This window comes from Dipteris shenzhenensis, chromosome 27 (assembly GCF_047967505.1).
Source record: "Dipteris shenzhenensis isolate YYH24624 ecotype China chromosome 27, Dip_SZ_1.0, whole genome shotgun sequence".
In the NCBI taxonomy this organism is placed as follows: Eukaryota; Viridiplantae; Streptophyta; class Polypodiopsida; order Gleicheniales; family Dipteridaceae; genus Dipteris; species Dipteris shenzhenensis.
The window spans coordinates 15,330,737-15,344,121 of record NC_141622.1 but is presented as its reverse complement, the minus strand read 5'-3'; the positions used below and the strand labels follow the sequence as shown (position 1 = coordinate 15,344,121).

General features: G+C 42.6%; 1 protein-coding gene across 1 annotated transcript; it reads left to right on the top strand.

Annotated features, from left to right (window-relative positions):
* The first annotated feature begins 6,161 nt into the window (after positions 1–6,161).
* Positions 6,162–8,504, top strand: LOC147883919 (cyclin-U1-1-like). The gene is made up of 2 exons (XM_087399070.1): positions 6,162–7,568; positions 7,730–8,504. Exons 1-2 carry the CDS (start codon positions 7,177–7,179, stop codon positions 8,070–8,072), a joined length of 735 nt encoding a protein of 244 aa, XP_087255196.1. The 5' UTR covers positions 6,162–7,176; the 3' UTR covers positions 8,073–8,504.
* The last annotated feature ends 4,881 nt before the right edge of the window (positions 8,505–13,385 follow it).

The following is a 13,385-nucleotide window of genomic DNA, read 5'->3' as shown; positions in this document are numbered from 1 at the left end:
GAGATGACTCAAAAAAATTTTTTCTTCCACCTTTAGTCATTCAACAATACCTGCCGCTTGGTACCAGACCCCACAGTGGTAGCCACAGTGCGCTTCAACTACCTTATCCTCTTGCTACTCTGAGATCCTGCCCAAGTCGTCCAATCAACGACAAACTTCACAATCTCAAAAACTAGATTGTCTTTGACCCCGACATCGGCCCCTCCCAGTTCCAAGACCTGCGCCTATACCTTGCATCCGAAATCTACATGGCCATCATGTTAGGACATTCAAGGACATGCATGCCACCCACTTCTGGAAGTAACGGTGTTATTTCACAAGGATCACCCCAGGGAAATTGGATCGCTATGCCATACTCTACACAGTCCTCTGCACTCACTTATTTCAATGTGGCTGATCAGAGGACGACTCAGCAATAGAAAGGGGGCCATGTTAATAGCCATTGACAAACCCTATGGGTTTTGAGCCACAAATGGCTCAGGTTCAAAGTAGTCGTTGGGATCACTCAAATCGGCAAGAATAACACAAGAGCCATTTAAATCCTATATCAAAGAGAAGATTGAGAGAATCAGCATATGCCTTGGCGCCATAGGGGCCCAAGTGGTTGTAACGAGAGAGAGAGAGAGAGAGAGAGAGAGAGAGAGAGAGAGAGAGAGAGAGGTACAAGGAATAGGGTTGGCGATCTCTTCAAAAGGTGACATGTTTAAAAGGCCAAGTAGTTGACTTTTGTCTTCATTAAGTAGTTGCAACAATTGGAATACAAGCTCTTATTCTCTCAACTCTTGTTCATGATTATGGTTGCTTGCTTTCTTGGTGTGTTGCCTTGTGATTTCCACTCACCTCCTTACACTCCCCCTCTTCTCTCCCACCCCCTCCCCTCTATTCTCTTCCCTTCTTCCCCCATCATCCTCTCATGGAATCACTTGCACACATTTCGGTAGGCACTTGTGTGACACAGGATTTTGCATCTCAAGGCTCCCACCACAAGGAGTAGTTCTGGAGTGGAGACTTTGATGGCATCCCTCCAAAATCCCAACAACACGTGTGTTACCAGAGGAGGACACATTGAACATATCGGTAACCCTAAGAAGACTAAAAATAATGTGGTGTGAACATACCAGTAACCTTAACAAAAGGATAGTTGTGAACATACTATTAACCTTGAGAAGACTAAAAATAATGTGGTTAGAACCTCTTCTAATGAAATTGAAGAGTAATAGTTATTTTGGAAATAGTAAAAATAAGGGTTCGGTAACAGTTTTCTTTGTAAAATCAATAGACTACCACGCTTTGTTTTCCCACTTCTTGCTCTTCATAACTAGTCTTGATTAGTTTTGTTACGTTAGTCTAACTATAGTCAATTTGATATATCCTAAGGTTAATTACAATCCTGCCTAAGGTTAAGTTAACTATACTAACCCAACCAAGGTTTTGGTTTAGTTAATTGTGGTTGGTTAGGCTTGCTTAGGTGTAGTTAGTGTTGAGTTTAGGATTGGGTTAATGTTTAAGATTGGTTAAGGTTAGGTTGGGGGTAGTTAGGTTTAGGGTACCGACTGGAAGTGAGGGGTGGAGGTGGCTACTGTAACCAGTGCTTGCACGGGGAGGGCCTCCCATGGGGGTGACACAAAGGGAGGCAGTACAAAATAGTTAGGTAGTTGCCTGGGGGGGATACATTGGGAGGGGGAGGAGGGTAGGGTAGGGGCGACGGAGCGGTGCAAGGAGGTGGATTTTGCAATGGCCAATGGGGGTGCAGGTTTGGGTGGCATGAGGGCTCAATTACAACAAGAGGGGTCCATTGTTTTTATGAGGGGGATGGGACAGTTGTAGGGCAAGATGTAGGGAAGGGTTGTGCTATGAGGGAGTCGGTGGCATGGGTGAGTGTGCAAGTTGAGAGAGGGGGTGGGCATGCATAGCAATAACAAGGGGTAACTAGGGTATTGAGGCATCAAGATAGACAATAGGGGGCAGAACAAAATCAATGTGTAAATTCCATCATGGCACGTGCCATCATGAGAAGAAATCTAGTGGCAAGTGAAGGACGGTGGTGGGTTTGGGCTATACCAAGGGCAAGGGGTTGGGCACCGAGATAGCAATGGGTGAGCTATGACTCTCTCCCAACCTTGAACTCCTACTTAGTTTTCTCAATCCTATCCTCCTTCTAAACCCTACAAACCTTGTCACTCTTTCTCAACCGTGAACGCTTCCCAAACCTTGCAACTCTCTCTCAACCTTAAACCTTGAGTTAGATTTCTTAACCGTATCCTCCTTCTAAACCCTAAACCCTTGAACCTCTATGGAGGTGAGAACCTCCACCAATCCTTGTGATCAACCCTTCTTTTCCACGTAAGCTCACACAAGAACTGCTTACCATGCTTTAGCCTACATCTCTCACTAAAATACAACCCAAGGAACTATGCTACACTTGTGAGCACCTATGCTATGATGAGCGATGACATAACTATAGGTGACTAAAGCCATTGAAATCGAAAATGCAAGAAAAGGTGTAATTCTTCATCCCATTTCATTCCTCTAGGCTTCCCTCTTTATTCTTCCATGCTTCCCTATAAATGCATAGGGTTTTTTGGATAGACCTTTTATGTATAAGTGATTTCTCATTTGTCATGTAGATATATTCATTTCTTTAGTCACTATTTTTAATAATTTATGCATACAGCAATTTAACTTTGTTTTTACTGTGCTATGTAGATTATAATTTTGAATCTCAAAGAGCACATCTCAAGTACAATTGGGGCTTACATCTCAAGTAAAACGTATATCACTCTGCATCTAATTGTTGAACACTGGATCTTTGTCTCGCTACTTCATAACCTCTAGACATCCTTATTATATCATTTGCTGCTTAAAACAAGCATTTAATTTTGACTTCCACACTAAAATCATATCAAATTCATCTACAAATAGATGGATAGCGAAGCCTTTAATAAACCCGATTAGTAAAAATGGGTGGCAAATACCAGTACGAGAAGTATTTCCTACCACAGCATCTTCCCCTCCCATTCATGCTAGCTCTAAAAGGAGAGCTAGTGGTAGACAAAGTTTGAATCTCCTTTTGAGATAGCCCATGTTAATGCCTCTTAATCATCTCTCTCGCCCCTTCATGCTAACTCTAAAAGGAGGTCTAGTGGTAGACAAAGTTTGAACCTTCTTTTTAGATAACCCACCTTAAAGCCTCTTAACCATCTCTCAGATAAAGACTTAGCTTATATAGTAATAGTAACCCTTTATCAAAGTCTAGAAGGTCCATCCCACATTCAAACTTCATGTTGGTACTAATCTTGAGGTGTGACACAAATCCTATTTGTGAGGAAGCAACTAATTTTAATTACTTTGTAATACCTAACTTTTAGAGTGGATGATAATTATGTATTAATAATGCCAAGGCCTCCATACCTTCTCTAACCTATTTGTTGATTTGTCAAGTTCCATGGCTCATGTTGAAAAAAATGCCAATTTAATGTTAGGTGAATGACTTGTTTGTTTGTTTGTTTTTTAATGTTATAGAAGCCTGCAAATTTGGTCATGCCATAGTTGCCAACATACAACTAAGTTTATGTAAAGAAATATTTGAACTTGGAGTTTTTTGAATATCTAATAAAAACATTTCTCATTACACTCCACTGATAATTTTATGAGCATTTTATCTTTACTACCCCATGCATAGTTCTACCACTCAAAGGCTAGAAGGTAGCATTCATGTGCCTACTCTTGGACTACTTGAAGATTTTATGGGGTGAAAAGGAAATGGCAAAATTTAATAACCTATAAAAGGTAGGGGAACTTTTAAGAGGAGGTGTACAACTTGTGAGGCCATGTCCTTAAAATGTTTTGGAACATGGGGAAGCTACAAGTGTGAAGGGAAGGTTGTCATTTTCCAAGCCATTTAGATTTGACTTAGAAGGTGGAGTCATGATTGCTACATATGCATGAGACGAACAAATGGTGCACAATTTAATGGGGAAAGTGCTCATGGTGTCCATGTGAGAGAGCATCGATGAGAGTAGTTAAAATGCTTCCATGGGGATAGGGATGGGATACCAAGTTTGGATGGGGATAGGGGGGGGGAACTAACTGCTAGTGTAATAAAAGGAGAAGGGAGGAGATAGTGATGGGCAATGGGTGCAATGATTTGCATGATATAGAATATCATAAAGGGGAGATGGAACTATAGGATGAGGAGGACGTGAGTCTAAAACAGAGGAATCATAGAAGGAATAGGGGAAAAGGCAGCAAAGGAAGGTTGGGGAGCAATGGGGGCTTGCGTTAAAGGAGAACTACTAACAGGATTGTAGTTTGAAGTGTGGTTGGAATTAATGGATGGGGACGAATGTTGGGGTGTCGAATGAATTATTAGTGAGGCTAATAAGGTCTTTAGGAGTGTAGAGCTTATACTAAGCTATTGGTTTTGTGACTTAGCAAGGAATGGAGATGATGAAGATTACGAGATGTGAGATTTTGAGTAGCATTAGAAATTGTGAGATTTGAGATTTTAATTATTGTGAGAAATTGTAGGGTGTGGGTTGGTAACATTAGAAATCGAGTAAATAAGTAAGTGTATGGATTTCGAGGGTGTGAGTTCTTTTGGGTTTTAAAACTTGATCATACTCATGCAATTTAATGAGTGCACCGAAGAGCATGATGACTCCTACAAATAACTCTTGGTCAAAATGGTCACAACTGCAGCATGATTTGAGAGCAATGGTGTATGGAGCTATAGAGATGCATAAGCTTAGGCCCTTTAGAGACCACGAACTACTCTCCCATTATTAAATGGGCGAAGCCGATTAGGATGCTCCATTGGGGTAGATGGGGGCACCCCCCTTTATAAACAACAAAAAATTTGGGTAGCTCTAGAAGTTGAGTTAATACCACCTCCTATCCAAGCTTGGGCACTCATTGCTTAACTAATCAAATTCAAGTTGAGTATTGCTCCCCATTAAATGCTACCTTTTTGTAAAGATTCTTCCTTTAGTTCTATGTAAATTGCCCATTGAAGATAGCCCATGACATTTTTTGGGTGCGACCAGGTTGGGGTGTCTTTGGGGCACCCTTTGGTGGTGTGTACTCACCCTTAGAGTTGGTCCCCATGGATTGGCTTAAGCCACTTTTTTTTAAGGCCCCATGCAACCAACTGCTACCCCTCTCTAGAGCCAGCCCACCAAATATCGACATCTGCTCTAGAGATGTGCCCTTAGGCACCCCTTGGCAACCTGAAATGCTTACTGCTCTCTTTTGGTTCCATTTTTGGAGTGGATATACTCTGTTGATTGCTTTTGCACCACCCCCTACAGTCGCAATCCAGAGTTCTGCAGTAGAGGAGAGTTGATTCGTCTAGCGGTGCATGGGGGAAAATGAAAGGAATGGCCTACTTGCTTCGTGATATTCGGCACCCAGTAATGTAGAGGCGGGGGGACCGATGTTGCTCAATCGGTGGATGGGACCGGCTCTTAGTGTGGTGTGAAGGGAAGGGTGGGATAAGGGGTGATGATAAAGAATACAATATGAAGAGTTGGCGTTAAGCAAGTGAATGGGGCGTTATTATAGTTATTGTGTTGGAGAGGATGTGAGAAGAAGGTTGTGTGATTCGAGTGTGAAGGAATGAGAAAGGGCATTTGAATTAGGAATGAAAAAGGGGAAATGAATTGGAAGATAAACAATTCGGGAGTAGGAATGAAAGGTGGGAATTGAAGGCCAGATTTCTGTTTTGAAACAAAGGAAAAAGTTTCAAAATCTGGACAAGCTACAATGAATAATCTTATGTGCAGACTCTCTGCAGAGACAGAGAGAGAGAGAGAGAGAGAGTGTGTGTGTGCAGACATTGGCTCTATGTGCCAAGTTCGGCTCCCCTCTCCTGTCTTCTTCTTCTTCTAGACATTCTTCTGCATGTGTTACAAGCGTTTAAGGATTGGGTTTGTTTCTCCAAAGCAGAAATTTGAGAGATGACTGCAAATTTTGCTCCTGCAAGCGATGATCCAATTCTACCACCCCTTCTCATCCAGCTCTTAAAGCCCTTGCTTTGCCCAACGCATAATGCAAATAAGAAGCTCAACGAGAAACTGTCTATGTGCACACGCCCATCTCTTTCTCTCTCTCTCACACACACACACACAAAACACAGTGTCACACACACATATCTGATCAGAAGAGCAGCAGGCCAACGCCGAATACTCCAAGAGTCTTGTCGCATATCCGCAGGTCAGTGGGGTCCTTTTGCCGATTTACCTTGTGGTGGAAATTGGGCGAGTGCGTACAAAAGGTTGGGATTTTGGACAAGAGGGGCATGCAGGCGATGAGAGCGAGAGATATACCGAGAGACAGAGACACAAAGAGAGAGAGAGAGAGAGCGCGCGCGCGCGCGCGAGAGCAGAGAGGAAGGCGCTTTCCTCCTTGAAAGCTTCATCCCCCATAGCTTCAAGGTTCTGCACAGAGAAAAGTCAAGTCTATCTATTTTTGAAACGGCGATAACGGTACAAGTTAACAGTCTCGGGATCTCCTGGATCTAATCTCCTCCTATCTTTCTCTTCCTTGTCCATTCCCAGCTTTGTACCTCTTATCAGATTGTCATCCCACCCATTTTGGGAACGGTTTGTGCGCCATGCTCTTCAGCCTCCGGCGTCGGCTCTCAGTTAACACTCCAGATTGCTCTTCTCGCATGGATATTTATGCATTAAGATTCATCGTGGTTGCTGGAGCTGCGCATTTTGGGTTCGTTGGTAGTACCTGCGGGAGTTAAAAGATTGGAGATCCTCTCATGCGCCGGTGACATGGGTTTCGCGATACGCACTCTGTTCGCGCAATTTGGCATTGGTTCGCGGAAGTTCGTAGACAGGATCTCGTCATCTCTTTGTTGAGTAGCCAATTTCCCGCTTACCAACAGAGACATCCATCAATTGCTACTGCCTGGAGAGTATCTGGGCCACGTGAATATATATCGACGGCAACGCAGAATCACCCTTACGGGAACTCTACACTTCGCTTAAGTGCCCCTGTGCACCACTCAGATCATTCTTTTTTTGCAACAAGAATCTTTTGATGGATATGGGACAACGGTGATTAGGTGGGCATCTGTTCTACATCATGTGACGAGCAGCGGACAAATCTACAGACTATGTGCAGACCCACCGATTAAGTGCGTGTGTTTGTTTTCTGAATCGCGTAATGGGAAAATTGCAAGATGCACTCGAAGTCGAAGTGGAAGAGAGCAGCGTTGCTAGATCAGAGTCATCAGAAAAAGAAACTCCCAAAGTTTTGTTGGCCCTTGCTGCCACGTTAGAGCGGCTAGTGTTGAGGAATGAGAAATGTTTGGGGAACCTCTCAGAACACAGGAAATTGACTAATTTCCATGGCTTACGCCCGCCTAACATAAGCATTTTAAGGTACCTAGAACGCGTTTATAAGTACACAAATTGTAGTCCCTCCTGCTTTGTCGTGGGCTTCATCTACATTGACCATCTACTTCACAAGCAACCGAACGTTCCTGTGATTTCCCTCAACGTTCACAGGCTGATGATCACTAGCGTCATGGTGGCTACTAAACTGTTTGATGATGTGTGAGTTCTCCCCTTTCTGAGCGTGAAGGATTACTGGTGTATTTGTTTGGAGAGGATTTAATCGGCTGGCTATTTCTAAAGATAATCTTTCTTCGTGTTAGGAATTGCGATGCCCTTTCCATAATGTTTGATATATTTGGTTGGCTCTTCTTTTCTTCCAGGCACTACAACAATGCATTCTACGCAAGAGTTGGTGGCATCAGCAATACTGAGCTCAACAGCTTAGAGATTGATTTCCTATTTCGCCTGGGTTTCCGTCTTCAGGTGACTCTAAATGTATTTGAAGGCTACTGCACACACCTTGAGAGAGAGATGCTTCTTGCAGGACAACGAGTAGAGAGAGCACTCCCAAGCATTGCTACTTTTCCAAGTGACCACCGACACATTGAGAAGCAGAAGATGCTGGAGGATGCACAGAGAAAACTAAGGCTTGTGATGGACAACAGTGCCTCTTCTGTTGCATCCGTTGCAACTATAGAACCTTCAGAGTCACCCATCATATAGGTAAATCTTTACAAGATCATATGTGGATGAGGAGTAGAAGCTTCTGTCTTGATTCTGGAATTGGATCAGTTGGTTCTATGATACACCTGGACTTCAAGCAAACGCTACATGTTTATCAGTTCCTATGTACTTTTTATACGTAAAAATTTGTGGAAACTGAAAGACTTTCCAAATATTCTAGCAATTCGCAAACTACAGTCAATAGAGAAAATAGTTTACATGGGAAAATGGCTGTATGAAATGCTAGACTTTATACGTTTGGTGCAGAAATGTTCCCTCCTTGATGGGAGGGGGGCCCTTTCAGCTGAGCAGCATATTGTATTCTATCAAACTGGACCTGGACAGCAGGATCCAGATTCAATAGTACAAGTTATGTGTCAATGGTTACGGGATTTAGGACATTACTTCTACTTGCTGCAGCCAGGGGCATTTATTTTGAGATGGTTTTAGCTGTTTTGTCTCGGCCAGATTGGAACTTAGGGTGCACCATGCAATGACAGCTGTCTAAATGGAGAATTGCTCTGACACAGCAATGATACATCATAAGGAAGAGTTCTCAAGTTGTACTTCTTCTGAGAGTGTATTAAATAAGTACTAAGTATGTCAAACTAGGTTTCCTTCCTGTCTTCATTTTGCTTGTCTGAACTTCTTTTTTATTGCATTTATAGAAAGTGTCTACCAGGCCAAGGTCAATTCGCTCTCAGTTAATCGTCCATTTTTTAGGACATAAGGCAACTTCTTTGCAAGCTGCTGACTCTGGGCTTGGACCATGACTCATCTCTTGCACCCCATCATAAATCGGGATTATTTTGAGACAAAACCCATATTCCAGAAGTACTGTAGGATGTGGAATGCCACTGATGAGAGTAGCTAGGTATGTATTGAAGATCTTGGACCTCTTGCATTGATAAGGGTTTTCATTCAAGGCAATCATTCTGTGCAGCATGGCATTTCATAGATAGTCTGACTCGTGGAGTGGGCTCTTTCATTTGTGACATACTGAAATGATTGTTCATATCTAAGAAGTGGGTATGTTTTGGGGAAAACATTTTGCAGTCAAGAACTTTGTTGAATCTTGCATGTACTCATATGAAGCAGCACATGTTACATGTGGATTTTGAAGAGATTGGTATAAGAGCAGGTCCCCATGGTCATGAAATCGCAGGTCAGGGTTCAAAAACTGCCTACTACATGGTACCACAGTCTAACTGTGTTGTGTAGAGGAACCGCCTGCAATTTCCCCTCCTGCACGATTGATCCCACATTGCTTTGCCCTCAAATAGGGCTCTCTTAAGATTCAAATACTGCCAAGGTCAAGCAGTAAACAGGAAACTTGTTTCAGTAGGTACGTGGCCCCCTCCCACCAAGGATTTCCCATGAACCCTTAAATCCTGCTCACTGCAAATGGGAAACATGCAGGCAAGATGACAATGCCAAGATCCCACTCCCTAAGTTTCTTCACTGCTTCTGGCTGGACATGGTTGCCATCCTTACATGTTTCGTAGGTGTTTGGAATACTCTTATGGAAATACTCCAATGTGTGCTGTGTGAAGATAGTGGGAGAGAGGGAAAGAGTCTCACTTGCAGCTTTCTCACATACACAATGGGGGAATACACACACAGGTGGAGGCTAAAAACAGTTTTTCTCTTCTTAGTTGTGAAAGCCAAAAGAACTCTCGTACAAAGAAATAGAAGAACCTTATATGTGGGTCTCAAACCAAACTCAACTAACTAAAGTGGCATATTAACTGAGCCACGAACTAGAGTAGATAAAGGATAGTTGTCATTCAGCTATTATTCGTGGGCGGTGTACCAACCGCATTTGCATCTAACAAGTCGGTGACATAAATGCACAACGTTACCCTGGCATATCGCGAGTGAAGCTCGATATCTCAACACTCTCCCTCGAGCTCAATCCCAATTCTTGCACACCAAGCAGGTCTCTGAACTTGCACAGCTTTTTTGCGCCCAATGCTTTCGTGAATATGTCAACTACCTGATCATCTGCGCTGACATAAGCTAGATCAATAAGACCTAGTAAAACCTTCTCCCGCACATAGTGATAATGCATCTCAATGTGCTTTGTTCTAGCATGATAGACTGGGTTATTTGCCAAGTGTATACTGTTTATGTTGTCACAATAAATGACAACTGGCCCATCTGTAGACTGATGCATATCATAAAGTAGCTTATGCAACCAAGCTACCTCACATGCAGCCATTGCTGCACCCCTGTACTCAGCCTCTGTGCTCGACAAGGCAACTGTAGGCTGTTTCTTGCTGCTCTAGGTGACTGCAGCACTCCCAAAAGAAAAGACATCTCCACTGGTAGATCGTCTATCAGAAATACTACCAGCCCAATCAGCATCAGTGTATCCATGTAATTGTATCTGAACCCCAGCCTCATAAAATAGTCCATACTGCAATGTGGACTTCACATATCTGAGTATGCGTCTAGCTGCATCCAAATGCGGTTTCCTTGGAGCCTGCATAGACTAACTTACCAATCCAACAGCATAGCTTAAATCTGGCCTGGTAATAGTCATATAAATCAAACTTCCTACTATGTGTCTGTATATAGTAGGGTCTTCCAGAAGCTCACCTGCATCTGTGCTCAGCTTCACATTCTGCTTCAAAGGAACTGAAATAGGCTTACAGCCTGTCATCCCATATTTGGACAGCATGTCTAATCCATACTGCCTCTGCAAGAGCTGTATCCCACTTGGTGATCTAATCATCTCAATGCCCAAGAAATAACGCAGCTCTCCCAAATCCTTCATCTCAAACTTCTGCTTCAATAGCATTTTCACATAAAGGATATCTTCATCACTATCACCTGTGATGATCAAATCATCAACATAAATGACAAGCAGCAGAATACCTTTCTCTGTTTTTCTTACATAGAGTGAGAAATCTGCCTTGGAAATCTGAAAGCCAATAGTGACAAGATACTGTTCTATCTTGTCAGACCATGCTCTAGGTGCTTGCTTCAAGCCATACAAGGCTTTCTTCAACCTGCAAACAAACTCAGGATGAATAGCATGAACATAACCTAGTAGCTGCTCCATAAAGACCTCTTCTTGCAAATCACCATGCAAGAAGGCATTCTTTACATCCATCTGATGTAAAGACCATCCCTTTGATGCAGCCATAGTAATGACTGCTCTTACAGTTGCCATCCTTGCAACCGAACTGAATGTTTCTTCATAATCAATGCCATATGTCTATGCATATCCCTTGACAACTAATCTTGCCTTGTATCTGTTCACAGAGCCATCTGCATTGTGCTTGATCTTATAAACCCACTTACAGCCAATTGCATTCTTGTCTTTAGGCAAAGGCACCAATTCCCATGTAGCATTTGCATCCAAGGCATCCATTTCTTCATCCATGGCTTTCTCCCATTTTTCATTTCCCATGGCTTGCTCTAAAGAAGTGGGTTCTGGTTCCTGTATCACTTTGACCATATAGGCATAGTGAATGGCTGTAAATCCATCATATTTCAGCCTATCCACATGATAGGCTGCTTTGGTAGACCTGCGCAAAATAGGCTCACTTCCAGGTGCTCTCAAAACAGGCATAAGCATCATCCTTTTGGCGTTGGAGGGAAAACTAGCATTTGCCTTGTCTCGGATCATATACGTGAGCAGCGATGGTTGTCCACCCCCATACGTGCCGCACATGACAGATCAGCTATTTCGTAGATCTTCACCACCAGTGCAGTGCATGCGATTCACCAGATTAGATCTACCCCCGAAGCAGGCCCTGTTGTCAACATCTTGAAGATAAAGCATCTACTTTCATCATCGATCACTTTTGACTAGGGAAGAGGCTCCCATGGAAAAATCTGTAAGCACATCTTTGCTTTAGCTTCAAGAGTATGGACTCCATGCCTTCATCACTTTTAGTGCGAGCACCACGTACCATATGCTTGAACCGAGGATTACCAAAAAGCGAGCGAAGAAAAGCGAGCGAGGCTAAATAAGCGAGCGTGGACAAACAACAATGCAAGGTGTTATCTGTTTAATAACAACCACATCATATTCATCCAGGACAGCCAATTACCACAATTTATGCTCCAAGAAAGCTTACCCACTGGCCTGCATCTTGGCTAGCATGTTTCGAGAAGTACATGTTCAAATCATGTTTCCTTTGCTGTGAAAAAGTAATGATAAAATAAAACATTGAATGCTTTCAATAATGAGAATAGTAACATATTACATTAACTGCTCTTCATGTTCTCAGAAGACACCTTTTTTCTAAAAGTTATTAACTCCATAGCACAAAAAGCATGTCATACAAAAAAAATTTGATATAAAAATTTGATGCTTCAAAATATCTTCCAACCCTTGGAATGATTGTACAAAATGTTTTTTCGTGCATTGCCAAAACATATCATCCGCTTCCAAAGGAAATATAAAAAAGGGACATCTAGGTTGCCTACTAAATGCTTAATGGGTTTTTTCCACCTTAAAAAAATACAACTTAGTGCAGCTTCATGCAAGGAAGCACACCTACATATATTATCCAATTCTGAAGGAAATGCAAAAAAAGGGCATCCAAGCCATACACTACATACTTGATGGGTTTCTTCTACCACCTAGAGCTTGAAACAATTCAACATTTGTCAATGCAGCCTGATGCATAAACTGATGCACCATTTCAGTTAAGCCCAAGACAACAATAAACACGAAGTATATGTGCTTGCAAGGCAAGTAGGGGCTTTTTCTTGCTTCCCTTTCTATGAAATCAAGGCATGTGCAACGTGGAAACTCTGAAATCAAGACACTATATGTTAGCCCCTTGGACATTGATCCTATTGTACGAACATGGAATACATGCACCTCATGTGGAATAATGATGTTCTCTCTCACCACCTCCCCATTTTTTGTAACTGCCTTGTGTATCCTTTCCTTGAAATCTTTATTCAACTTACTTCTCCATGAAACAAGCTTTCCATCACGATGAGAAGGGCACACATGGCTAGGTGTATGGATCTACTGTGCATAAGGAGGTCCCATCACACCAATAGAATCATCACTATTAACTATGAACCCTGCCCTTACAAGGGCACCCCTCTCATCTACAGTCATCTATGTCCCACTCGCAACCTTCCATACACCTGGAGAGACCCCAGGAACAGCTTGAATGGATTTATCCACATTCCATGTATGGGTAACAGAAGTATTACAAAACCATACAAACTGCTCTGTCTCTCCATGAGAATGTTGCCTTCTTCCCTTAAAACAAGGGGCTGGCACACCATAACTTGCACTTCTACCAAGTGAATTGATTAGTGCCCCACATCATCTCC

Bases quoted from the DNA above. Each gene is read 5' to 3' on its own strand.
- LOC147883919 (XM_087399070.1), top strand. From the start codon at position 7,177: ATGGGAAAATTGCAAGATGCACTCGAAGTCGAAGTGGAAGAGAGCAGC. The intron at 7,569-7,729 runs GTGAGTTCTCCC...CTTTTCTTCCAG, and splicing joins ACTAAACTGTTTGATGATGT to GCACTACAACAATGCATTCT.